General features: G+C 72.1%; 4 protein-coding genes across 4 annotated transcripts; all 4 read left to right on the forward strand.

Moving 5' to 3' along the window:
- Window positions 1-251: 251 nt before the first annotated feature.
- Window positions 252-2,136, forward strand: LOC116437276 (pecanex-like protein 3). The gene is made up of 5 exons (XM_032094928.1): window positions 252-669; window positions 878-1,068; window positions 1,330-1,414; window positions 1,507-1,546; window positions 1,638-2,136. Exons 1-5 carry the CDS (start codon window positions 514-516, stop codon window positions 1,988-1,990), a joined length of 825 nt encoding a protein of 274 aa, XP_031950819.1. The 5' UTR covers window positions 252-513; the 3' UTR covers window positions 1,991-2,136.
- A 639-nt stretch (window positions 2,137-2,775) lies between these two features.
- On the forward strand, window positions 2,776-12,827 carry SIPA1 (signal-induced proliferation-associated 1). Its single transcript, XM_032094817.1, has 16 exons — window positions 2,776-2,915; window positions 4,029-5,168; window positions 5,426-5,547; window positions 5,879-6,064; window positions 6,570-6,744; window positions 7,132-7,235; window positions 7,458-7,615; window positions 8,253-9,030; window positions 9,452-9,723; window positions 9,939-10,054; window positions 10,221-10,390; window positions 10,475-10,562; window positions 10,801-10,899; window positions 11,196-11,265; window positions 11,358-11,430; window positions 12,312-12,827. Exons 2-16 carry the CDS (start codon window positions 4,463-4,465, stop codon window positions 12,543-12,545), a joined length of 3,351 nt encoding a protein of 1,116 aa, XP_031950708.1. The 5' UTR covers window positions 2,776-2,915; window positions 4,029-4,462; the 3' UTR covers window positions 12,546-12,827.
- Window positions 12,828-13,147: 320 nt separating this feature from the next.
- Window positions 13,148-17,684, forward strand: LOC116437273 (collagen alpha-1(III) chain-like). Its single transcript, XM_032094924.1, has 6 exons — window positions 13,148-13,883; window positions 14,999-15,233; window positions 16,271-16,405; window positions 16,479-16,617; window positions 16,980-17,082; window positions 17,602-17,684. Exons 1-4 carry the CDS (start codon window positions 13,406-13,408, stop codon window positions 16,480-16,482), a joined length of 852 nt encoding a protein of 283 aa, XP_031950815.1. The 5' UTR covers window positions 13,148-13,405; the 3' UTR covers window positions 16,483-16,617; window positions 16,980-17,082; window positions 17,602-17,684.
- On the forward strand, window positions 17,065-23,124 carry LOC116437219 (fermitin family homolog 3-like). Its single transcript, XM_032094818.1, has 10 exons — window positions 17,065-17,082; window positions 17,602-17,706; window positions 18,350-18,433; window positions 18,727-18,776; window positions 18,905-19,023; window positions 19,841-19,937; window positions 20,731-20,947; window positions 21,055-21,179; window positions 21,950-22,091; window positions 22,930-23,124. Exons 1-10 carry the CDS (start codon window positions 17,065-17,067, stop codon window positions 23,089-23,091), a joined length of 1,119 nt encoding a protein of 372 aa, XP_031950709.1. The 3' UTR covers window positions 23,092-23,124.
- The last annotated feature ends 49 nt before the right edge of the window (window positions 23,125-23,173 follow it).

Below are 23,173 nucleotides of genomic sequence, written 5' to 3' on the forward strand. Positions count from 1 at the left end.
CCCCCGGGGACCCTCGCACCGGGCTGGGGGGAGGCGCTGCTGCCCCGCCAACCCGCGGGACACCGGGAGCCGAGCCCGGAGGGTCGGCGGGGGCGGTGTGGGGGAAAACGGGCCCGGATAACGCGGGGGGCGGTCCCGTGTGTCCGCCCCCCCCCCCCCCCCCCGCCTCCCCCGTTCCGGCGCGGGGTCCCCCGGGCCCGGCTGCGGTGGCGCCCGGCGCCACTGGGGGGCGCCCTGTGCGCTCCGACCCGCGCGGCCACGGCGGCGCTTTGGCCACGCCCACGGCCACGCCCTCCCCAGGGGGCGGAGCCAGTCCAGCAGCGCATGCGCAAAAGGGACTCCTCACCGGGGGCGGGGCCGTAAAGGGGCGTGTTCTTTTCCCCGCCCTCTGGCGCCGTTTTGTGACGTCACTCAGGCGCGCCCGGAAGCGGCGCCGGGACCGGGGGGTCCTCCCGGGGTGGGTGGGGGGAGGGGTCCCGGGGAGGGCTCGGGGGTCCCGGCGCCGCCGCTGCCATGGTGGGGACAGCGGTGCTGCAGGTGCTCCGCCAAGGCGTTTGGGCCTCGCTGACGGGCGGCTGCTTCCTGGACCCTCAGCTCGGAGCCTTCGCCAACTGCGTGCGGCTCTACGTGTGGCTGTTCCTGCTCGGGCTCCCGCTCGGCCTCTACTCGGTGCGGGGGGGCCGCGCCGGGAGGGGGCTCGGGGGGGCGCGGGGGGACCCCGGGAGGGGCCGGGAAGCGGCTTTGGGGGTCCTCAGGCCCTTCTGAGGCGTTGGGGGGGCGGATCCCGGGAGGCGCTCTGGAGATGGGGGGGGGGGGGCGGGAGGGGGGCACTTGGGGGTTTTTGGGGGGTGCTGACCCCGCCCCCCCCCAATTGCAGGCGCTGCCCCCCAGCCCCGCCGTGGCCGCTCTGTACTGCGGGCTCGTGGCCGCGTTCTTCGGGGCCGTCAAGGCCGTGACGTTCCGGCTGCACGCGCGCCTGGACCGGGGGGGCTCCGAGGGGGACCCCGAGGGGGGGGCGGCCGCTCTGCTGCCCCCCCCCAGCCCTGAGGAGCGGGACCCTTCCCCCGGGTGAGTTGGAGGGGTTGGCGGGGGGGGGTGGGAGTTGTGACCCCTTTTTTGGGGGGGCCGGGTGGTAATGGTGGGGTTGGGGGGGGTCTCTAAGGGCTGGGGGGGGGGGGTCAGGGGCTCACCCCGGGGGTATTTGGGGGGCTGGGGGGGGGGGGAACCCTGTGGGTCTGTGGTAGCCTGGGGGGGTTGGAGTGGGGGTTGTGAGGGGTTCGGGGGTCCCCTGGTGTCTCCCCGCCCCCCCTCACCTGTTACCCCACGCAGCCCCCCCGGGGGGGGTCTGGAGCTCTCGGTGCTCCGGTGGCCGAGCGCGACCCCCCCTCAACTCTGCGGCTTCAACCAACTCTCGGTGAGTGGGGGGGAGGGGGTGTGAAGGAACAGGGACCCCTCCCCACCCCCCCCGTGTCCCCCGTAACCCACCCGAGCGTCACCTGTCCCCAGGAGCTGCTGCCACACCTGGACACCGCCACCGGCGCCGGGGGTGAGCAGCACCGGGACCCCCCCTCCCCTCCCCCTCCCCGGTTTGTGTCCCACTCCCCCTCTAACCCCCCCCCGCCCCCCCCCCCCCGCAGAGCTCCGGGGCATCGTGACCGCAGCTGACCGGGCCTGGCTGCGCTCGCCGGGGCACGGAGGGGCCTGGGGGGGGCCCGATGGGGCTGGGGGCGATGCCAGGACCCCCCCCCCGACCCTCTGCCCCCCCCCAGCCCCGGTGAGCTGCCCTGCAGGGCTGGGGGTCCCGCCTGGCAGCCCCCCCCGTCACCCCCCCAGGGTGGGGGTCCCAGCAGCCGCTGCTCGACCCCCACCCCCCCCACGGGCCCCCAGCGCCCCCCCCGGGAGGGCTGCGGAGGGGGAGGGGGCTCTGGGGGTGAGCGGCCAGGTGAGACCCCCGGTGGGGCGTGAAGGGGGGCAGGGGGTGACCCCATAACGGGGGTGGGGGGAGGTCCAGCCCCGTACTGGAGGGATCCAGCCCCACACTGGGAAGGTCCAGCCCCATACTGGAGGGATCCAGCCCCACACTGGGAGGGTCCAGCCCCACACTGGGAGGGTCCAGCCCCACACTGGAGGGATCCAGCCCCACACTGGGATGGTCCAGCCCCACACTGGGAGGGTCCAGCCCCACACTGGGGGGTCCAACCCCACACTGGAGGGGTCCAGCCCCATACTAGGGGGGGGTCCAGCGCTGTGACTGGGATGTTCTGGGGGACACTGGGGGTTCCAGCCCTGTAATGGGGGGGCTGGGGGCTGCTTCCCCCCCCCCAAACTGAGGAGCGCTTGGGGGGGGGGGTCCTGCCCTATAGCCAGAGGGGTTTGGGGAAGGGGTGCAGCCCCACGGTGACGTTTGGGGGAGGGAGGGCCCCCGATCTCTTAAGTGGACCCTTCCCCTTCATTTTGCCGGGTTTTGGAGGAGTTTTGTCACTTTTAGGGTTGATAAGAGAAATTATTAAATAAAGCCCGTAACGGTTCCAAAAATCGGTTTTTTTGTGGTTTTCCCGCCACGCTCGGAGCGGGGGGAGGGGGGAGGCACCTTGAGGCGGGGGGGGGGGGGGCACACCTGAGCCCCTCCCGTGGGGAGGGGGTGTAGGGAGGGGGTGCAGGGAGGTGGGGGGGGGTCCGAGGGGGCCGTTTGAGCCCCACCCGCTGCCCCCCACCCCCCCACCCCCCCACCGCGGTGGGAGGAAGCGGCAGAAGGGAAGGGCGGGGGCGGGGGGGGGGGGGGAGCGCGGCCGCCGGAGCCCCTTGAGCCGCTGCAGCCGCTCGGAACGGGGGGTCCGACGTGCCTGGGACCCCCCCCCCGGCCAGCTGGGACCCCCCACCCCCCAGGACGGTGCCGGTGCCACAAGGGGCCGTAGGTAGGACCGAGCGGGGGCGGGAGGGAGGGGTTTGTGGGGGGAGGGGGGGGGCCGTGAGGATCGTGCCCCGAGGGAGGGTCTCGCTCCTGGGGGGCGGGGGGGGGGGATCTACACGAGGGTCTCTTGTCAGCGGGTGTCCCCAACCCCGCGAGAACCCCAAAACCCCGTGCCCAGCTCCCCTCCCCCCTCCATGTGCGGCCCCCCCTCCGTGTGACCCCCCCCCCCCGCAGTGGCCCCCGTGCGAGGCCGTTCCCCATGGCCGCGACTTCTGTTGGGGGGGGGGGGGGTCCCAGGAGATTTGGGGACCTCCAGGTGCCCCCCCCGGACCCCCGAGTCCCTGCCCGCCCTGAGCCACCTGCACCTGGAGGGGAGGGGGGGGTCACCCATCCTGCCCCCCCCCCCCCAGATTAACGTGGTTTAAACAGATTTGGGGAGGGGCCAGAACGCCCGGGGGGATTCGGGGGGGGGGGGCCCGGACGCCGTTTCCTTCAGTGGGGGGCGGGGGGGGGCCGGACGCCGGGTCCTGCAGCTGGAGAAGGGAAGTTGAGGGGGGGCCGGACGCCCGAGTTCACGCCGGGGGCAAGGTCAGGAACGGGGGGCTCGGCGTGGCTGGGGGGGGCTCGCTGGAGATGAGGGGGACCCCCGGGGGGTAGGGGTCAGTGCGGGGGGGTGCGGGGAGCTGTTGGGGGGCAGCGTTTTGGGGGCCGTCGGCCGTCGACACTTCCTGGATGGCAGGAAACCGCTGGCGGCGGCACGTCCGGGCCCCCCCCAACCTCCCCCCGTCCCACAACTTCCCCACGGACCCCCCCTAGACCCCCCCCCAGGACCCTCCCGGAGTCGAGGGGCTGCTGGGGAGAGCTGGGGGCACAGGGGGTCCAGGCCAGGAGCCAGGCGAAGGAAGGACCCGGCTGTCCGGGGGGGTCCCAAGTGCCTCCCTCATCCTCCCCCCAGCCCCGTTTTGGGGTCCCTGCAGCGGGATGGGGGGGGGAAGGGGGGTCTGGGGGGTGTCTGGGGATGGAGGGACAGACACGGAGAGACGGAGGGACACGACAAGGGGGGAGAGGGATGAGGAGCCCCCTCCCACCCCCCGCTGACCCCCGTGTCCCTCCCCAGGTGTCGCCGGCGCCCCCCACCCCAGCGATCGCCGCGGTCGGAGCCCCACCCCCCCCTCACCCCCGAGTCCCCCCCATTGACCCGACCCGGAGAGGGGCGCGTGGGAAAAGGGGCGGGGCCTCGGCACGCGGGAATTCACGGGCAGCCAATCGGAGCGCGGGGTCCGTTCCCACGCTCCCATTGACAAATCGCTGGGTGCGGGATCCCCGCTACAACCGGGGGGGCCCGGGGAGGGGGGGAGGGCGGGGAAGTCCCGGAGACCCCCGGGGGGGGCCCTAAGGAGCCCCTGAGACCCTCTTGGGGTTCCCTGAGGGTCCCGGGGGTCTAGGGGGTGTCCTAGGGAGTCCCTGGGGGCCTTCGAGGAGATCCGTGGGGGTCCCGGGGGGGCGGAATTGAGGGGTCCTGGGGAGTGTCGGGGGAGTTCCGGGGGGACCATGCAGTCCGACGACCTCTTCCTCCGCAAAATGCGGGGCCCCCTGGCCCGGCCGCCCCCCTCCCCCGCCCCCCCTGTCGCGGCCGGGGTGGTCCCGTCGCCGCCCCCCTCCCCGGGGGTCGCCGTCCCCCGGCAGCGCAGCGGCAGCGAGGCGGCGCTGGGGAGGCCCCCCGAGGAGGGGGGGTCCCCGGCGGGGGTGTCCCCCCGCAGCCGCACCCAAAGCCATGAGGAGGCGGCGGGGGGGGCCAGCCCCACGTCCCCCCGCTTCCGCGACCCTCTGCTGCTGCTGGGGCTGGCGGCCGGCGGGGGGGACCCCGAGTTCTTCCCCCGCCCCCCCTGGAGCCCCCTCCTCGCTCACTACGACGTGCAGAGCATCCTCTTCGACCCCACCGAGCCTCCCCCGGGCCCCCCCAGCCTCACCTCGGGGGCTTCCGCCGCTCACCTGGAGCCCGAGGAGCCCCCGGGCTCCCCCCGGGCCGCCCCCGACCCCGAAGCGCTGGTGCTGAGCTGCCCCCGCTTCTGCTGCGAGACGGGGGGGGAGCAGGAGCCGGGGCTGGGGTCTCCCCAGGGCCCCCCCGGGCCCGGGCAGCTGCCGAATGCGGCGGTGGCGGTGCTGGAGGAGCCCCCGGCGGGGTCGCGACCCCCCCACCCCATCGAGCACAGCGACGAGGGCGCGGAGTATTACCGCAAATACTTCTATGGGAAAGGTGAATTGGGGGAGGGGGGGAATGGGGGTCGGGGGGCACGGGAGGGGGGGGTACAATGCGGGAAAGGTGGGGAGGGAGCGGGGAAGTGGTGGATGGAGGGCTGGGAGCGTGCCGTCCCCCCCATCTCATCCCCCGATCCCCCCAGAGCACCCGAACTTACTGGGTGAGGACCCCCTGACCCCCGGGTAGGACCGTGGGGGGCTGTAGGGGGGCTGGGGGAGCTGTGGGGATCCCGACCCCTTCTGACCCCCCCCCAGAGCACCACAACCTGCTGGGTGAGGACCCCCGGCTGGGGCCCGTGGCCGTGTCCCTGCGGCGGGAGGAGAAGGAGGGACCCCGGCCCCAGGTGCTGCACAGGATCATCGTGCGCACCTGCCAGGTGAGCAGGGGGGGGGCTGCGGGGGGGGCGGGCGGGGCGGGGGGGAACCTGGGGGGGGGATCGGGGCGGGGGGAGTCAGGGGATTGGGGGTCTCAAAAGGGCGGGCGGAGTCAGGGGGGTCCTGGGAAGGGGGAGGGTCAGAGCTCGGCAAGGCTGGGGGGTAAGGATGGGCAAAGTCAGGGGGGTGGGGGGCCACCTGGGGGTCCCAAAAACCCGATAGGAGACCCCCCAGGGGGCCAGCAGGGCCTGGAGGGTTTCTGGGGGTGCTCAGGGTGGGGGTACCCCGCCAGCCTGACCCCTCCCCTGTCCGTCCCCCCCGCCCCCTCCCCAGCTGCGGACGCTGCGGGGGTCGGTGCTGGAGGAGGCGCTGCCCCCCGGCTGCCGCCCCCCCGGGGCACGGGGGGTCCCCCCGCGGAAGCTGCTGGAGCTGCTGCTGCCGGGGCTGGCGCTGGGGGGGCTGCGCCTCGCCCCCTCCCCTGCCGTGCAGGAGACCCTCCTCAAGCTGGACGAGCAGGGGGTGAGGGGTGGGCTTGGGGAGGGGTCTCGCACCAAGGGCGGCGGGCGGGATGGGGGCGGCCTGCACGAGGATGTGGGGATGGTTTGGGTGTCACCACACCTGGGGGAGGGGTGACGGGGGAGAGGGGCGTTGCTTGGGGGGGCTTGCCCAAGGGTGGGCGTTGCCCGAGGGTGGGACCTGCACCAGGGTGGGGTTGGAGGGGTCCGGGGTTGCACCAGCACTGACCCCCCCCACGCTGTGGGAGGTGGCGAGGGGTGTTCGGGGGTCTCCACACAGGGACACGCGGGGGGTGGGAGGAGGATGGGGTGGGAAACACCCGCAGGGGACACTTGTATGGACAGGGGACACCCCCGTGGGGTGCGGGACATGGGACAGGACGGGGGAGCCCCCGAATGGGACAGGGAAGGTGGGGTGTGAGATGGGAGGGGGCACACAGTGGTGGGATGAGGTGGGGACCCCCGTGTGAGGTCCCTGTCCCCCTTGCCCCGCCCCCCGGGCCCCCCAGGTGAGCCGGCAGCGCAAGGTGGGGGTGCTGTACTGCCGAGCGGGGCAGGGCTCCGAGGAGGAGATGTACAACAACGAGGGGCCCGGGCCCGCCTTCGAGCAGTTCCTGGCCCTTCTGGGCACCCGCGTGAGGCTGCGGGGCTTCGACGGGTACCGGGCACAGCTGGACACCCGCAGTGAGCCCGGGGACGCGGGGGGACGCGGGGACTTCGGGGGACGTGGGGGGTCATGAGGGGACACGGGGACATGGAGGGGACACGGGGGAACAGAGACGTGGGGGGGACATGGGGGTGGTGGGACAGGTGGGGGGCATGGGGGAATTGGGGGGACGTGGAGGGGACACAGGGGGCTTGGGGGGGATGTGGGGATGGGGAACAAGGGGAAGGGGACACGAGCGATGTGAGGAAAGGGGGACACGGGGGTGGGGGGGACGTGGGGAGCACAGGAGGGACGTGGGGACACGGGGACAGGGGGACACAGTGGATTTGGGTGGGGGGGGGGGGCGCAGGGCCACGGGGCCGGGGTTCCCTGGCGGGGTGGGGGTTCAGGCCGTGCCCCCCCAGCCGACTCCACGGGGACGCACTCGCTGTACACGACGTACCACGGCTACGAGGTGATGTTCCACGTGAGCACCATGCTGCCCTTCACCCCCCGCAACTCCCAGCAGGTACTGGGGGGTCACGGCATCATAGGGGGGGCCACAAGGTCATGGGGAGGTCACGGGGGTCCATAGGTCTGGGGTCCCCCCCCCGCCCAGTGCTGCTCTTCGCCCCCGGCAAGTACCGGGCGTTTAGGGGTCCCTGGGGTTATGGGGCTGGGGGGTCCTTCTGGACCCCCCCCCCCCCGGTGACAGTTTTGGGGGTTCTTATCCCCTTCTCCTTCCCCGCAGCTGCTGCGGAAGCGCCATATCGGGAACGATATCGTGACAATCGTGTTCCAGGAGCCGGGGGCGCGCCCCTTCTCCCCCCGCGCCCTGCGCAGCCACTTCCAGCACGTCTTCCTCGTGGTGCGCGTGCACGAGCCCTGCACCCCCAAAACCACCTACAGGTGAGGCCGGGGGTCCCGGGGGAAGGGGAGGTGTCTGGGGGTCCCCGAGGGTCTCAAGCAGGGGTCGGGGGGTTCATACGAGGGGGTTCTGGGGGTCCCCGGTGGGATGGGGAGCTCATACAGAGGTGCTGGGGGTGTCTGCAAGAGGATCAGACAGGGGTGGGGGGTCCCAGGGGTCCTCGGGGAAGGGGTCTGCGGGTCTCTGAGGGTCTCAGACGGGAGGCTGGGGGTCCCCAAGTGCTCCTGAAGGGGTGGGGGGGGCTCATCCAGGGTTACATGGGGGTCCCCAAGCCCTCCTGAAGGGCTGGGGGAGCTTTTCATGGACCTCGGGGGTCCCTCTAGGGATCCCTCTGGGGGTCCCTGGGGTCTCTCCTGGGTTGTTTTGGGGGTGGCCCTCGAGCTGGGGGAGCTTGCGGAGACCCTGGGGGTTCCCATGGGGGGTCTGGGGGCGGCGGGGGGGAGGGGGCGGCTGCTTCCCTGGGCTCTCGGGGGGTCTCAGGCTTCCTGGGTGGGTTGGGGGGAGTCTCCCCCAATCCCTGCGTGCCTCTCCTGCTTCCTGGGGGGGGTGTTGGGGATCACCCACGAGGTCTGGGGTCCCTAAACCCCCCCCTCCTCCCCCCTTCCCCCATCCCCTCAGCGTGGCAGTGGTGCGGCCGGAGGAGACCCCCCCGTTCGGGCCGGCGCTGGCGGCGGGGCAGCGATTTTTGGGGGGCGCGGGGCTGCGCCCCTTCCTGCTGGCCAAGGCCATCAACGGCGAGAACGCGGCGGCACGGGGGGGTCGCCTGGGGGCCATGGCCGCTCGCACTCGCCGCCAGTACCTGCAGGAGCTGCTGCGCGCCCACGGCGGGGGGGCCCCGCTGCCCGCGCCCCCCCGGGGGCTCCCCGCGCTCGGGGGTCGCCGCCGGGGCGGCTCCTCCTCCTCGGGGGGCTCGGGGGGCGCGGGGGTGGTGGCGGGGGCGTTGGTGTGGGGGGCTCGCGCCGAGGGGGGGCCCGGCGGGGCCGAGCTGCCGTGCCTGCTCGGGGTGGCCGCGGAGAGGGTCGTGGTGGTCGCCGCGCCACGAGGGGCGGTGGCCGATCGCTGCGGGGGGGTGGCCGCCAACTCAGGGAAGACCCCCCGGCATCAGGGGAGGGGCGCGCAACATCCCGGCGAGCTTCCCCCAAATTCGGGGGCGCTCCCCGCGCACCCAGGGGAGCCCCCCCATAACCCGGGCGAGGTCGCCGCCCCGCCGGGGGAAGTCGCCCCTCAGGCGGGGACGGTCGCCACCCCGCTCGGGACGCTGTTCAGCTGCGCCTGCCGGGACGTGCTGGGCTGGGGCTTCTCCGAGGGGCGCCTGGAGATCTTCCATGGGGCGGGCGAGTGGTTGGGGCTGCGGCTGCCCCACGGCGCGGCCCCACAGGTGGTGGCCAGGCTGCAGGTGAGGGCGGGGCGGAGAAACTGGGCGGACTGGGAGGAAATGGGGACGGGCACTGGGGGGCTTTGGGGGGATCCTGCGGGGCTCGGACAGGGCAGTGACCCATGGGGTGCCCTGTGGGGTGGTGTAGGGTCACCCCCCCGGGGGTCCCTGTCGCCGTTCCCGGGGGTCCCCACGCCCCACCTGGCCTGGTGACGTGGAAGGGCGGGGGTCCCCTGAGCCGCTGTCCCACCCCCACCCCCCGCAGGCGGTGACAGGGGTGGGCGGGGGGCTCTGTGGGGGTCTCCATCGGGGTCTTGGTGTCCCCTGAGCCGCTGTCCCACTCCACCCCCCGCAGGCGGTGACAGGGGTGGGCGGGGGGCTCTGTGGGGGTCTCCATCGGGGTCTCGGTGTCCCCTGAGCCGCTGTCCCCCTCCTCCCGCAGGCGGTGACGCGGGGGTGCGAGGCTCAGGAACTGGCGCTGCCGCGGGGGGCCGGGGGTCGCCGGGGCTTCCGCGTGGACCCCTCGGGGGTCGTGACGGCCGTGACTCGGTTCTCGTTCGCCGAGACCGCGGGCCTGCGGCCCGGGACGCGGCTGCTGCGGGTGGGGCGCTGCCCCCTCCCCCGCGGGGACCCCCGGAGGCTGCGGGCGCTGCTCCGGCGCCCCTCGGGACCCCTGACCCTGCTGCCCCCCGACCGCGACGGGCGGCCCCGGCGGTGAGTGGGGGGCGTGGGGGCGGGTCTGGGGGGGCAAAGACGGGATTGGTCTTGGGAGGAGAATATGGGGGGGGGGGGGGTCACGGAATTGGGGACCTTGGGGGGACACGGGGGGCAGAGACACGGGGACAAGTGGCACCGGGCCCGGGCCACCCCCGTGTGTCCTCAGTGTGTCCCCCCCCTGTCCCCTCCCCGTCCCCCCCCCTCCCCCCCAGGAGTTTCTCGGAGCTCTACGCCCGCTCGCTGGAGCAGGGTCGGGCCGCGGGGGGGGGACCCCGGCGCTGGGGACCCCGGCGGGGACATCGGGGACACCAGCAGCGACTCGGGGGGTGACAGCGACGCGGGGGAGGCCGGGGGGGGCGCGGGGGGGCTGTCCCCCGACACCCTGCGGCTCCTGCAGGCGCTGGCGCTGGACGAGGAGAGCACCCCCTTCCCCCCTGGCCCCCCCAGCCCGGGGACCCCCGAGAACCCGAGCGGACACGCCCCCAGCCCGTGAGTGACACGGGGAACGCCCCCCAACCCCCGGCATCACCCCCAAATCCCCCGGGACCACCCCCAGAATTGTCACCTCCCCCCCCCCTCCCCCCGACGCCCCAGGCCCCCCCTGGCTGACCCCACGCCGGACCTGCTGCTGCCGCACCACAGCCCCCCCCCGGCTGGGGACCCGGTGAGTCCCCGTGTGCCCCCCGTGTCACCACGACCCCCCCCCCCCAGTGTCCCCGTGTCCCCGCTGACCCTCCCGTGTCCCCAGGGTCCCCCCCCGGATGCCGGTGGTCCTGCGGCCCCCCCCGAGCCCAGCCCCCCCTTGGGCCCCTCGCTGCGACATTCTCTGGGCAGGCGTGAGTGGCTCGGACCCCCCCGTGTCCCCCCTCCCCGTGTCCCTCTCCCCGTGTCCCCTCATCCCACGTCCCCTGGGGGTGTCCTCTGTCCCCCGAGGGCCCCCCCAGCTCCTTGGGCTGTCCCCAGCCCCGGGATGTCCCCTGGTTCCCTCGGGGTGTCCCCTGGGGGTGTCCCTGTCTCACACCTGCTGGAGGGGTCCCCCACTCTTGTCCCATCCCCCCCCCCCCCCCCCCCCAGTGCTGTCGGGGTCCGGGGACCCCCAGGAGGACGAGTGGGACGTCATCGCCTGCCTGGCCACGGCCTGCAGCGGGGTCCTGGAGGCCATCGCCCGGGGGGGTGAGAGGGCTTTGGGGAGGCTTGGGGGGGTTTGGGGGGTCCGGGGGGTCATCACTAGGGGACTGAGGGGGTTTTGGGGGGGTTTTGGAGGGATGTGGGGTCTTGGAGGCCGTCACTGGGGGACTGAGGGGGTTTTTGGGGGGGGACTGGGGGGGGTCTTGGGTGGGGATGGGGGGATTGAGGGTGGTCTGGGGGGGTTTGGGGGGAGTTGGGGGGGGCTGAGGATTGTGGGAATGGGGAGGGTCGGGATGGGGAACCCCCAGTTTGGGGCCTTATCTCCCCCCCTTCCCCCCCAGGGCATCAACTCCGGGAGCTCCCCAACATCGGGGTCCAGCAGAGCCTGAGCCCGGCAGCCCCCGAGGATGAGTATGGATGGATTGGGGGGGGGGGGGATGGGACTGGGGGGGTGCAGGGGGGGTCCCCATGAGGGTCTCACCCCTCCTGTCCCCCCCCACAAGGTCCCAGAGTCTATCGGAGAAGGTGGCGCAGCTGGAGGCGGCGCTGAAGCGGCTACAGGACGATCTGCAGGAGGTGGGGGGCACTGGGAGGCCCTGGGGGGCACTGGGGCTGTACTGGGAGGCACTGGGGGGGGTTCTGGGAGGCACTGGAGGACACTGAAGGGACACGACTGGGGGAGAATTGGGGGGCAGCTGGGGATACAGGGGGGAGAAATGGGGAGTACTGGGAGTCACTGGGGGAGATACTGGGAGGAGATACTGGGAGGGAACTGGGGAAAAACGGAGGGAGCTGAACCCTGGGGTCTCCGTGGGGCAGGGGCTCACCCGGGGGTCTCCATGGGGCAGGGGCTGACCCGGGGGTCGCTGTGGGGCAGGGGCTCACCCGGGGGTCCCCGTGGGGCAGGGGCTCACCCGGGGGTCTCCATGGGGCAGGGGCTGACCCGGGGGTCTCCGTGGGGCAGGGGCTCACCCGGGGGTCGCTGTGGGGCAGGGGCTGACCCGGGGGTCGCTGTGGGGCAGGGGCTCACCCGGGGGTCGCTGTGGGGCAGGGGCTCACCCGGGGGTCTCCGTGGGGCAGGGGCTGACCCGGGGGTCGCTGTGGGGCAGGGTCTCACCCGGGGGTCTCCGTGGGGCAGGGGCTGACCCGGGGGTCGCTGTGGGGCAGGGGCTGACCCGGGGGTCGCTGTGGGGCAGGGGCTCACCCGGGGGTCCCCGTGGGGCAGGGGCTCACCCGGGGGTCTCCGTGGGGCAGGGGCTGACCCGGGGGTCTCCGTGGGGCAGGGTCTCACCCGGGGGTCTCCGTGGGGCAGGGGCTGACCCGGGGGTCTCCGTGGGGCAGGGTCTCACCCGGGGGTCTCCGTGGGGCAGGGGCTGACCCGGGGGTCTCCGTGGGGCAGGGTCTCACCCGGGGGTCCCCGTGGGGCAGGGGCTCACCCGGGGGTCTCCGTGGGGCAGGGGCTGACCCGGGGGTCGCTGTGGGGCAGGGCCACGAGGCGCAACAGCGGCTCCGGGCCGAGCTGCGGGGGCTGCGCCGCAGCACCCGGCGGCTGCAGCAGGGCCAGGACGACGCCAACGAGCGGCTCAGCCGCGTCACGAGGCTGCTGCGACCCCCGGGGACCCCCGAGACCCCCTGACAGCCCCCCGGGGAGCCCCCCCAAACCCCCTGAGATACCCCCCCGAACACCCTGAGAGCTGTGGGACCCCGCAGGACTCGGGGACAGCGGCAGCACCCCCTTCCCTCCCCGGCACAGGGGCAGCCGCAGGTGGCACGGCCAGGTGGGCACGGTGACATCGGGCACTCGCTGTGCACGCTCACCCCTTGCACCCCCACCCCTTGCACACTCACCCCTTGCACGCTCACCCCGTGCACGCTCACACCCCGCTCACGCTCGCCCCGTGCCCCCCCGCACACGCCCCCCCTCCCCCCTTGGCACACTCACCTCGTGCCCACCGTGCCCCCCCACCGTGCCCAGCCCCCCCCCTTTGCACACTCGTCCTGCGCACACTCGCAGCCCCCCCCCCCGTGTGCCCCCACTAACTGTGAAACTGAAGCTGTGACACCCCCGTGTCCCCCCCCCCCCGTGTGACACTGGAACACCCCCGAATGTCCCCTCCCCCCCCCCCCCGTGTGACACTGGACCCTCCATGTCCCCCCCCATGTGACACTGGACCCCCCCGTGTGACACTGGACCCCCCCCGCCCCCGTGTGTCCCCCCCATGTGACCTTGCCCCCACTCCCCTCTGTGTCCCCCGTGTTGTCCCCTCCCCCCCCAGGTGACACTGGACCCCCTCCCCACCCCACCGAGGGGGATGCGCCGGGACCCCCCCGACCCCCCCAGCAATAAAAACTCCTCGGCCTCGGCAGCCCCGCCTGTGATTTGGGGGGTGGGCGGGGGGAGGAGCCGGGACACCCCCCCCCCCCGACCCCCAGCGCGATCAGGGAGCCCCACATCCCTTGGGAATGTCCTGGGGGGGGGCACGGGGGGGTGACCTGGGGGGTCTCTCCCGATCCCATCGCAGCTGCGGGATGGGGAAATGGGGTTTTCCCAATGAGGGGGACCCCAAATTTCGGGCCCCCCCCCCCCCTCCCAGCCCAGTGGGTGCCGTGGGAGGGACATCCCAACCTTGGAGCCCTGGTGGCTCCTCCTCACGGCGGGGGGGCGGCGGTGGCCGCGGGGGTGGCCGCGGGGACGTGGGACGGGGACACTCCGGACACGGCCGGGGCCATGGCGGGGCTGAAGACGGCGAGCGGGGAGGACATCGACGGCTCCTTCGAGCTGCGGGTGGAGGTGGAGGAGGGCGAGCCCGTGGGGCAGGGCGAGCCCGTGGGGCAAGGAAAGGCCGTGGGGCAGGGCGAGCCCGTGGGGCAGGGAGAGCCCGTGGGGCAAGGCAAGGCCGTGGGGCAGGGCGAGCCCGTGGGGCAGGGCGAGCCCGCGGGCCCCCCGGTAGCCCCCCGTGTCCTCACCCTCTGCGTTACCGGGGACCTGCACGTCGGGGGCCTCCTGCGCCTCATCGTGGACACCTTCGGTGAGTGACCCCTGGCCGGAGCCATGGCCGGACCCCTGGCTGGACCCACAGCACTGACCCCTGGCCAGACCCACAGCACTGACCCCTGGCCAGACCCATGGCCGCACCCACAGCACTGACCCACAGCACTGACCCCTGGCCGGAGCCATGGCCGGAGCCACAGCACTGACCCATGGCCGGACCCATGGCCGGACCCATGGCTGGACCCATGGCTGGACGCACAGCACTGACCCCTGGCTGGAGCCATGGCCGGACCCATAGCACTGACCCCTGGCCGGACCCATAGCAATAACCCCTGGCCGGAGCCATGGCTGGAGCCACAGCACTGACCCATGGCCGGACCCATGGCCGGAGCCATGGCCGGACCCATAGCAATGACCCACAGCACTGACCCATGGCCAGACCCATGGCCGGACCCATAGCACTGACCCCTGGCCAGACCCATGGCCGGAGCCATAGCCGGACCCACAGCACTGACCCCTGGCCGGAGCCATGGCCGGACCCATAGCAATGACCCACAGCACTGACCCCTGGCCGGAGCCATGGCCGGACCCACAGCACTGACCCCTGGCCAGACTCACGCCCCTCACCCGTGGCCGGACCCACAGCCCCGACCCCCCCCGGGGTCCCCCTTGGGACAATTCCCCCCCCCGATGTCACGCTCAGCGATGATGGGGGAAGGGGGGGAGGGGAAGATACGGCCCGGGGTGGGGGAGGGGCGCCCTTATCAGGGGGTCCCGGGGTCCCCCCACTTCCCGTCCCCCCCCCTCCCCGCGGTTCCCCTGGCCGGGCTGATAAGGAACCCGCGGTCTATAAATAGCTCAGGGACTGCACCCGAGCCCCCCCCCCCGCGACCCGCCACCCCCCCGAGCCCCCCCGAGGTGTTTGGGGGTACGGGGGAACCCCTACAGCCCTTGCAGCCCCCCAGGAGCCCCCCCAGCCCCGCTTCAGCAGCCCCCAGTCCCCCACGACCCCATCACAGTCCCCTCCCCCCGTAGCCCCCCGATGGTTTGGGGGTACAACAACCCCCCCCCCAGCCCCTTCGCCCCCCTCTAACCCCACTCCAGCCCCCTCTGAGCCCCCCCGAGCCCCCCTCGAGCCCCTCCTGTCCCCAGGCGAGCCCCGGGACTGGTCGGACCACGCTCTGTGGTGGGCGCAGCAGCGGCGGTGGCTGCTGACCCCCGGCCCCACCCTGGACGCGCTGGGGGTCGGGGGGGGGTCCCGGCTCCTCTTCACCCCCCGGCACCGCCCGCTGCGACTGCGGCTCCCGGCCGGGGGGGGTCCTGAGGCTGCGGCTCGACTTCGCCGGGACCCCCGGGCGGGCGGCGGCGTTGGTCTGCGGGCTGCTCGGTGGGTCTGGGGGCTGCTCGGGGGGTCTGGGGGCTGCTCAGGGGGTCTGAGGGCTGCTCGGGGGGTCTAGGGGCTGCTCGATGGGTCTGGGGGCTGCTCGGGGTGTCTGGGGGCGTCATCGGTGGGTCTGGGGGCTGCTCGAGGGGTCTGGGGACTGCTCGGTGGATCTGGGGGCTGCTCGGGGTGTCTGGGGGCGTCATCGGTGGGTCTGGGGGCTGCTCGAGGGGTCTGGGGACTGCTCGGTGGATCTGGGGGCTGCTCGGGGGTCTGGGGGCGTCATTGGTGGGTCTGGGGGCTGCTCGAGGGGTCTGGGGACTGCTCGGTGGATCTGGGGCCTGCTCGGGGGGTCTGCGGGCTGCTCGGTGGGTCTGGGGGCTGCTCGATGGGTCTGGGGGTGCTCGGTGGGTCTGGGGCCTGCTCGGGGGGTCTGAGGGCGTCATTGGGGGGTCTGGGGGCGTCATTGGTGGGTCTGGGGGCTGCTCGAGGGGTCTGGGGGCTGCTCGGGGGGTCTGGGGGTGCTCGGTGGGTCTGGGGGCTGCTCAGGGGGTCTGAGGGCTGCTCGGGGGGTCTGGGGGTGCTCGGTGGGTCTGGGGGTGACACTGGGGGTGTCTGGGGGCTGCTCGGGGGGTCTGGGGGTGCTCGGTGGGTCTGGGGGCTGCTTGGGGGGTCTGAGGGCTGCTCGGGGGGTCTGGGGGCTGCTTGGGGGGTCTGAGGGCTGCTCGGGGGGTCTGGGGGCGTCATTGGTGGGTCTGGGGGCTGCTCGGGGGGTCTGGGGGCTGCTCGGGGGGTCTGGGAGCTGCTCAGTGGGTCTGGGGGTGCTCGGGGGGTCTGGGGGTGACACTGGGGGTGTCTGGGGGCTGCTCGGTGGGTCTGGGGGCTGCTCAGGGGGTCTGCGGGTGTCACTGGGGGTGTCTGGGGGAACCCGGGAGGCTTGAAGAGGGGTCTGGGTGATATTGGGGGGCTCGCTGGAGGGGTCTGAGGGGTGACTGGGGGTGCCCCGGGGGGGTCCCGCCGTGACCGGCCCGGGGGTCCCGCAGGGATCCGTCACCCCGAGGAACTTTCGCTGCTGCGGCCGGAGCAGGACGAGGGGAGGGGGGGGCGGGGGCCAAAGGGCCGCGACCCCACCCGGGACCCCCCCGACCTGGACCTGACGCACCTGAGACCCCGGGCAGGTGAGCGGGGGGGAGGGGGCTACTGGACCCCCCCCGTGTGCCTCCCCCACACCCCTCTTATCTCCCCCCCCAGATGAGGCCCCTCCCCCCGCGCTGCCCCCCGAGCTGCTCCAGCCCTTGAGGACCCCCAAATTCGGGGGGAGAGACCCCCCTGGAGCCTCCCGGAGCCCCCCCGGCAACCCCCTGCTCCGGAGGGCACGGCTGCACGCGCGGTGAGGGGCGGGGCGGGGCGGGAGTGGGCGTGGCTCGTTTGGGTGTGGTCGGAGTGGGCGTGGCTTGGTTGGGTGTGGTCGGAGCGGGCGTGGCTCGTTTGGGTGTGGTCGGAGTGGGCGTGGCTCGTTTGGGTGTGGTCGGAGCGGGCGTGGCTCGTTTGGGTGTGGTCGGAGTGGGCGTGGCTTGGTTGGGTGTGGTCGGAGTGGGCGTGGCTTCTTTGGGTGTGGTCGGAGTGGGCGGGGCTTGTTTGGGTGTGGTCAGAGTGGGCGGGGCTTGGCGGGGCGGGGCTGTGGGGGTGTGGTCGGGGTTTGTGTGCGTGGTTTTTGTGTGGGCGTGGCCGAGCGCGGCTCCGCCCCCGCAGGTGGCTGGACGTGGGGCGCTCGCTGCTGGAGCAGGGCGTGGCCGAGGACGAGGAGCTGCTGCTGCGCTTCAAATACCCCTGCGCCATGGGGCTGGACCCGCAGGTACCCCCAAAACACACCAGGGACCCCCAAAAAAACCCCTAGGTACCCCAAAACCCACCAGGGACCCTTAAAATAACCCCCCAGGTACCCCAAAACACACCAGGGACCCCCAAAATACACCCCAGCTACCTCCAAAATACCCCCCAGGTGCCCCAAAACACACCAGGGACACCCAAAATACCCTCAGGTACCCCAAAACCCACCAGGGACCCTTGAAATACCCCCCAGCTACCTCCAAAATACCCCCCAGGTACCACAAAACCCACCAGGGACCCCCACAAAAACCCCCAGGTACCCCAAAACACACCAGGGACCCCCAAAATACCCCCCAGCTACCCTAAAACACACCAGGGACCCCCAAAATACCCCCCCAGGTACCCCATAACCTAGCAGGGACCCCCAAACCCTCGGTGCGACTCCCCAAACACCCCCTGGGAGAGGCTTTGGGGGGTCTCCGGGAGGGGTTTTGGGGGTCTCCTGTGGTCGCAGCCCCCCCAAATGCCTCCCCCGGCCCCCCAGGACGAGCCGCGCGTGGCGCTGCTGCAGGAGCAGGCGCTGGGGGCCCTCCTGGCCGAAGAGATCGACTGCAGCGAGGAGCAGGGGATGCTCTTCGCCGCCCTCCAGGTACCCCAAAACCCCCCTGGATCCCCTGGGAACTCCCCAAAACAACCCTGGATATCCTGGGAATACCCCAAAACCCACCCTGGATCCCCTGGGAACTCCCCAAAACAACCCTGGATGTCCTGGGAATACCCCAAAACCCACCCTGGATCCCCTGGGAACTCCCCAAAACAACCCTGGATATCCTGGGAATACCCCAAAACCCACCCTGGATCCCCTGGGAACTCCCCAAAACAACCCTGGATATCCTGGGAATACCCCAAAACCCACCCTGGATCACCCGGGAACACCCCAAAACAACCCTGGATGTCCTGGGAACTCCCCAAAACAACCCTGGATATCCTGGGAATACCCCAAAACCCAGCCCAGATCACCCGGGAACACCCCAAACCCCCCTGGATCCCCCGGGAACTCCCCAAAACCCCCCTGGATCCCCCGGGAACTCCCCAAAACCTTGCTCCTGCACCCCCAAACCCCCTGGGACTCCCTGGGAACCCCCAGATCCTCCCCAAAGCTTCCCCAAACATTTCCGGACTTCCCTGAGCCCCAAATCTCACTGGGACCCCCCCAAATCCCCCCCTGACCCCTCTGGACCCCCAGTACCAGATAGAGGGGGCGGAGTGGGGGGATGGGGGGGGACCCCCAGGACCCCCCCGAGCCCCAGGACCTGGACACGGCCCTGGACAAACTGGAGCTGAGCCTGGGGGGCAGCGGGACCCCTGCCCCAGCGGTGAGACTGGGGGGCACTGGGGGGCACTGGGGGGAACTGGGGGGAACTAGGGGGGCGCTGAGAGGGGGATTGGGGGGCTCTGGGGGGCACTGGGAGGCACTGGGGGGCACTGGCTGGCACTGGGAGGGGGATTGGGGGGCCCTGGGGGGGGGGCGTTTGGGGGGACTGGGAGGTACTGGGAGGGACCCTGGGAGCACTGGGAGATACCGGTGGTTTCATCTGGCCACATTGGGAGGTACTGGGAGTCACTGGGAGTCACCGGGAGTCACTGAGGGGTCCGGGGGGGTCCCCAGGAGGAGCTCGGAGCCCCCCTTGAGCTGGAGGAGGAGCTGGAGATTTCCAGGTACCCCCAGACCCCGATCCCACCCCTTGATCCCCCCCAAATTTGGGGTCCCCTCAGCCCATCCCTGTGGCCGTTTTGGGGTCTCTGCTGATCCCCCCACCCACACCCACATTTGGGGTCCCCCCCAGGCCGTCCCCGTGGCCGTTCCGGGGGTCCCGCCCCACCCGGGCCGTGCTCTCGGGGTCGTCGCTGTCGCTCTGGACCCCCCCGGGATCGGGGGGCACCCAACAGCAGCTCAACCTCCGTGGTGAGACCCCAAAACTTCCCCCAAATCACCCTGAGACCCCTCCCCCCTCAGCACCCCCAAATCCCTTGGGACCCCCCCCCATTTCCTCCCCTGGGACCCTCCCAGGGCCCCCAAATCCCCCCCGAACCCCCCTGGGACACCCGAACTCCCCTCTGGGTGCCCCCAAATCGCCCCCGGGACCCCCCGAGAGTCCCCAAATCCCCCCAGGGACCCCCCCAGAGTCCCCAAATCCCCCCAGGGACCCCCCCAGGGCCCCCAAATCCTCCCAAACCCCCCTGGGACACCCGAACTCCCCTCTGGGTGCCCCAAATCCCCCCAGGGACCCCCCGAGAGTCCCCAAATCCCCCCGGGGCCCCCCCAGGGCCCCCAAATCCCCCCCGAACCCCCCTGGGACACCTGAACTCCCCTCTGGGTGCCCCCAAATCCCCCCCGGGACTCCCCCCGAGTCCCCAAATCCCCCTGGGACCCCCCCAGAGTCCCCAAATCCCCCCAGGGACCCCCCCAGGGCCCCCGAACCCCCCTGGGACACCCGAACTCCCCTCTGGGTGCCCCCAAATCCCCCCCGGGACTCCCCGAGAGTCCCCAAATCCCCCCAGGGACCCCCCCAGGGCCCCCAAATCCCCCCCGAACCCCCCTGGGACACCCGAACTCCCCTCTGGGTGCCCCCAAATCCCCCCCGGGACTCCCCCAGGGCCCCCAAATCCCTCCCAGACCCCCTTAGGACCCCCCCAAATCCCCTCTGGGATGCCCCCATCTCCTTTCCCGGACCCCCCTGTACCCCCCCGGGACCCCCCCTGACCCCCCTGTGCCCCCCCAGGCTGTGAGGTGACCCCCGAGGTGGATTTGGGGGCGCAGAAATTCGGCATCAAACTCCGGGTGCCGACGCCGGGGGGGATGAGCGAGACCCTCCTGCGGTGCCGTGATGTGGGTGGGGGTCCCGGGGGGGGTCCCGGGGGGGTCCCGGTGGGTCTGGGGGTAATGGAGTGGACGGGACATGAGAATTCGAGGAGGGAGGGGGGGTCCCAAGGGGATTTGGGGGTCCTGGAGGGGTCTTGGTGGGGGGGTGTGAAGTCTCGGGGGGGGGGGGTGTGTTCGCAGGGATTTTGGGGGGGTGTGGGGAGAATTTGGGGGTCCTGGGGGGTGTTGGGGGGAGTTTGGGGAGGGCTCGAGGGTTCCTGGGGGAGTTCTGGGGGGGTCCGGGGGGGTTTCAGTGGGAATTTTGGGGGTCTCAGGGATTTTGGGGGATCCGGGGGTGTTTCAGTGGGAATTTTGGGGGTCTCAGGGATTTTGGGAGATCCGGGGGGGGGTTCTGTGGGAATTTTGTGGGTCTCAGGGATTTTGGGGGATCCGGGGGTGTTTCAGTGGGAATTTTGGGGGTCTCAGGGATTTTGGGAGATCCGGGGGAGTTCAGTGGGAATTTTGGGGGTCTCAGGGATTTTGGGGGATCCGGGGGTGTTTCAGTGGGAATTTTGGGGGTCTCAGGGAGTTTGGGAGATCCGGGGGGGAGTTCTGTGGGAATTTTGGGGGTCTCAGGGAGTTTGGGGGATCCGAGGGTGTTTCAGTGGGAATTTTGGGGGTCTCAGGGAGTTTGGGAGATCCGGGGGGGAGTTCTGTGGGAATTTTGGGGGTCTCAGGGAGTTTGGGGGATCCGAGGGTGTTTCAGTGGGAATTTTGGGGGTCTCACCGTGCCCCCCCCCGCCCCCCCAGCCCCCCCAATACGCCCGCTGGGTCTCGGGGTGCTGCGCGGCCTCGCGGGGGGGGGTCCCCATCGGCCGCAGCGCTCCGGGCAGAGATCCGGGGGGTCCTGGGGGTCCTGGGGGTGCAGCCGGACAGGGGGGACCCCCCCGGGACCCCCTCCCGGCCCCCCCCGGACCCGCGGCGGCTGCTGCCCCCCCGCTTCCAGCGCAGGATCAAAGCCAAGCAGGTACCGGGACCCCCCCCCAGCCCAGAGCCCCCCGACACCGACACTGCCCCTCCCCCCCCAGAGCCCCCCCCTCACATTTCCCCTCTTCCCCCCCTCCCCCCCCCCAGTTCGCCCCCCGGCTCCTGGAGGTTTTGCAGCGGGTGGGGCCCCTGAGCCCCCCCCAGGCCCGGCTGCGCTTCGTGGAGGCCTGGAGGGCCCTGCCCGGCTTCGGACTGGGGCACTTCGTGGTCAGGTACTGGGAGCACTGGGAGGGTCACTGGGGGGCACTGGGAGGCACTGGGATGGACTGGGAGGGGACTGGGAGGGTCACTGGGGGGCACTGGGACAGACTGGGACGGACTGGGAGGGTCACTGGGGGCCACTGGGACGGACTGGGATGGACTGGGGGGGTCACTGGGACAGACTGGGATGGACTGGGAGGGTCACTGGGGGGCACTGGGGGGAGGGGGGTGGGGCTGGCCTAGTGCAAGGTGCGGTGTACTGGGAGCACTGGGAGCACTGGTTGGGACCGCTCAGAGCTGGGGTGGCACTGAGGGGGGGTCCCAGGTGTTGGGGGGGGATCTCAGCCATTTGGGGGGGGCTCTCAGCCGTTTTTGGGGGGGCTCTGAGCCGCTCGGGGGGGGCTCTCAGCCATTTGGGGGGCTCTCAGCCCTTTGGGGGGGGCTCTCAGCCATTTGGGGGGGGCTCTCAGCCGTTGTTGGGGGCTGAGCCTCTCGGGGGGGCTCTCAGCCATTTTGAGGGACTCTCAGCCATTTGGGGGGGGCTCTCAGCCGTTTTTGGGGGGCTCTGAGCCGCTCGGGGGGGGCTCTCAGCCATTTGGGGGGCTCTCAGCCCTTTGGGGGGGGGCTCTGAGCCGTTTTTGGGGGGCTCTCAGCCACTCGGGGGGGGCTCTCAGCCGCTCGGGGGGGGGCTCTCAGCCCTTTGGGGGGGGCTCTCAGCCATTTTGGGGGAGCTCTCAGCCCTTTGGGGGGGGCTCTGAGCCGTTTTTGGGGGGGCTCCCAGGTTTCGGGGCGCGGGCCGTGATGAGGTTCTGGCCGTGGGACCCTCGCGGCTGCTCCGGGTCGAGCTCGGCTCCGGCGCCGTCACCCGCAGCTGGAGCTACAGCGACCTCCGCCAGTGGGACGTCAACTGGGACAGCCAGCAGGTGCACTGGGAGGCACTGGGAGGCACTGGGAGTGGGCTGGGAGCGAGTGTGAAGCGCTGGGAGGCGTTGGGTAGCACTGGGAATGGGCTGGGAGTGGCACTGGAAAGGACTGGGAGGCACTCGAAAGCGCTGGGAGGTGCTGGGAGTGAGCTGGAAAGAACTGGGAGTGACTGGGAGGCACTGGGAATGAGCTGGAAAGAACTGGGCATGACTGGGAGGTGCTGGAAAAGCACCAGGAATGGTCTGGGAATGAGTGCAGAGCACTGGGAGGCACTGGGTGCCACTGGAATGCACTGGGGGGAGTGAGCTGAGAGGGACTGGGAGCGCACTGGGAGGGACTGGGTGGCACTGGAATGCACTGGGAGTGAGCATGAAGCACTGGGAGGCACTGGAAACGCACTGGGAGCGCACCCGAAGGCACTGGGAGGGATTGGAATGCACTGGGAGCACACTCGAAGGCACTGGGAGGCACTGGAAACGCACCGGGAGCGCACCCGAAGGCACTGGGAGGCACTGGGGAGCACACTGGAGGGCACTGGGAAGTACTGGAAACGCACGGGGAGCGCACCTGAAGGCACTGGGAGGGACTGGGTGGCACTGGAATGCACTGGGAGGGACTGGAAAGCAGCAGGATTGCACTGGGAGCGAGCACAAAACACTGGGAGCGTACCCGAAAGCACTGGGAGGCACTGGGAGCACACCCGAAGGCACTGGAAACGCACTGGGAGGCACTGGAAACGCACTGGGAGCACACTGGGAGGCACTGGGAACGGCCCTGCGCCCCCCCCCCATGGTTTTGGGGAGGGGTCTCACCCCGTGCCCCCCTCTCCCCCCCCAGGTGCGGCTGTGGCTGAGCGGTGACGTCACCCTGGGGCTCCGCGTGCTCTCGGCCCCTCCCCGGGTGCTGCACCAGTTCCTGGGGGGGTACCTGGCCCTGGGGGGGCACCCCCGGGACCCCCACGAGCTGCGGCGCCTCATGGAGGGGGGGTACGACCCCTGAGCCCCCTCCCCAGCTGGGCCAGAGCCCCCCCCCCACCCCCCAGCAAGGCTCAACACGCTCGTGGTGCTCAAAGGGACCTCAG

The sequence above is a fragment of the Corvus moneduloides genome, chromosome 34 (genome assembly GCF_009650955.1).
Source record: "Corvus moneduloides isolate bCorMon1 chromosome 34, bCorMon1.pri, whole genome shotgun sequence".
NCBI classification, from domain to species: Eukaryota; Metazoa; Chordata; class Aves; order Passeriformes; family Corvidae; genus Corvus; species Corvus moneduloides.

What these genes read in the sequence shown, in the direction of transcription:
- SIPA1 (XM_032094817.1), top strand. Translation starts at nt 4,463, where the DNA reads ATGCAGTCCGACGACCTCTTCCTCCGCAAAATGCGGGGCCCCCTGGCC. An exon ending in TCAAGCTGGACGAGCAGGGG is followed by an intron (nt 6,065 to 6,569) that starts GTGAGGGGTGGG and finishes CGGGCCCCCCAG; the next exon opens with GTGAGCCGGCAGCGCAAGGT. An exon ending in GGCACAGCTGGACACCCGCA is followed by an intron (nt 6,745 to 7,131) that starts GTGAGCCCGGGG and finishes GTGCCCCCCCAG; the next exon opens with CCGACTCCACGGGGACGCAC.
- LOC116437219 (XM_032094818.1), top strand. An exon ending in GAGGAGCTGGAGATTTCCAG is followed by an intron (nt 18,777 to 18,904) that starts GTACCCCCAGAC and finishes GGTCCCCCCCAG; the next exon opens with GCCGTCCCCGTGGCCGTTCC. An exon ending in GCAGGATCAAAGCCAAGCAG is followed by an intron (nt 20,948 to 21,054) that starts GTACCGGGACCC and finishes CCCCCCCCCCAG; the next exon opens with TTCGCCCCCCGGCTCCTGGA.
- LOC116437276 (XM_032094928.1), top strand. Translation starts at nt 514, where the DNA reads ATGGTGGGGACAGCGGTGCTGCAGGTGCTCCGCCAAGGCGTTTGGGCC. An exon ending in TCCCGCTCGGCCTCTACTCG is followed by an intron (nt 670 to 877) that starts GTGCGGGGGGGC and finishes CCCCAATTGCAG; the next exon opens with GCGCTGCCCCCCAGCCCCGC. An exon ending in CACCGCCACCGGCGCCGGGG is followed by an intron (nt 1,547 to 1,637) that starts GTGAGCAGCACC and finishes CCCCCCCCGCAG; the next exon opens with AGCTCCGGGGCATCGTGACC.
- LOC116437273 (XM_032094924.1), top strand. Translation starts at nt 13,406, where the DNA reads ATGAGGGGGACCCCAAATTTCGGGCCCCCCCCCCCCCTCCCAGCCCAG. An exon ending in CCTCATCGTGGACACCTTCG is followed by an intron (nt 13,884 to 14,998) that starts GTGAGTGACCCC and finishes TCCTGTCCCCAG; the next exon opens with GCGAGCCCCGGGACTGGTCG. An exon ending in GTTGGTCTGCGGGCTGCTCG is followed by an intron (nt 15,234 to 16,270) that starts GTGGGTCTGGGG and finishes GGGGTCCCGCAG; the next exon opens with GGATCCGTCACCCCGAGGAA.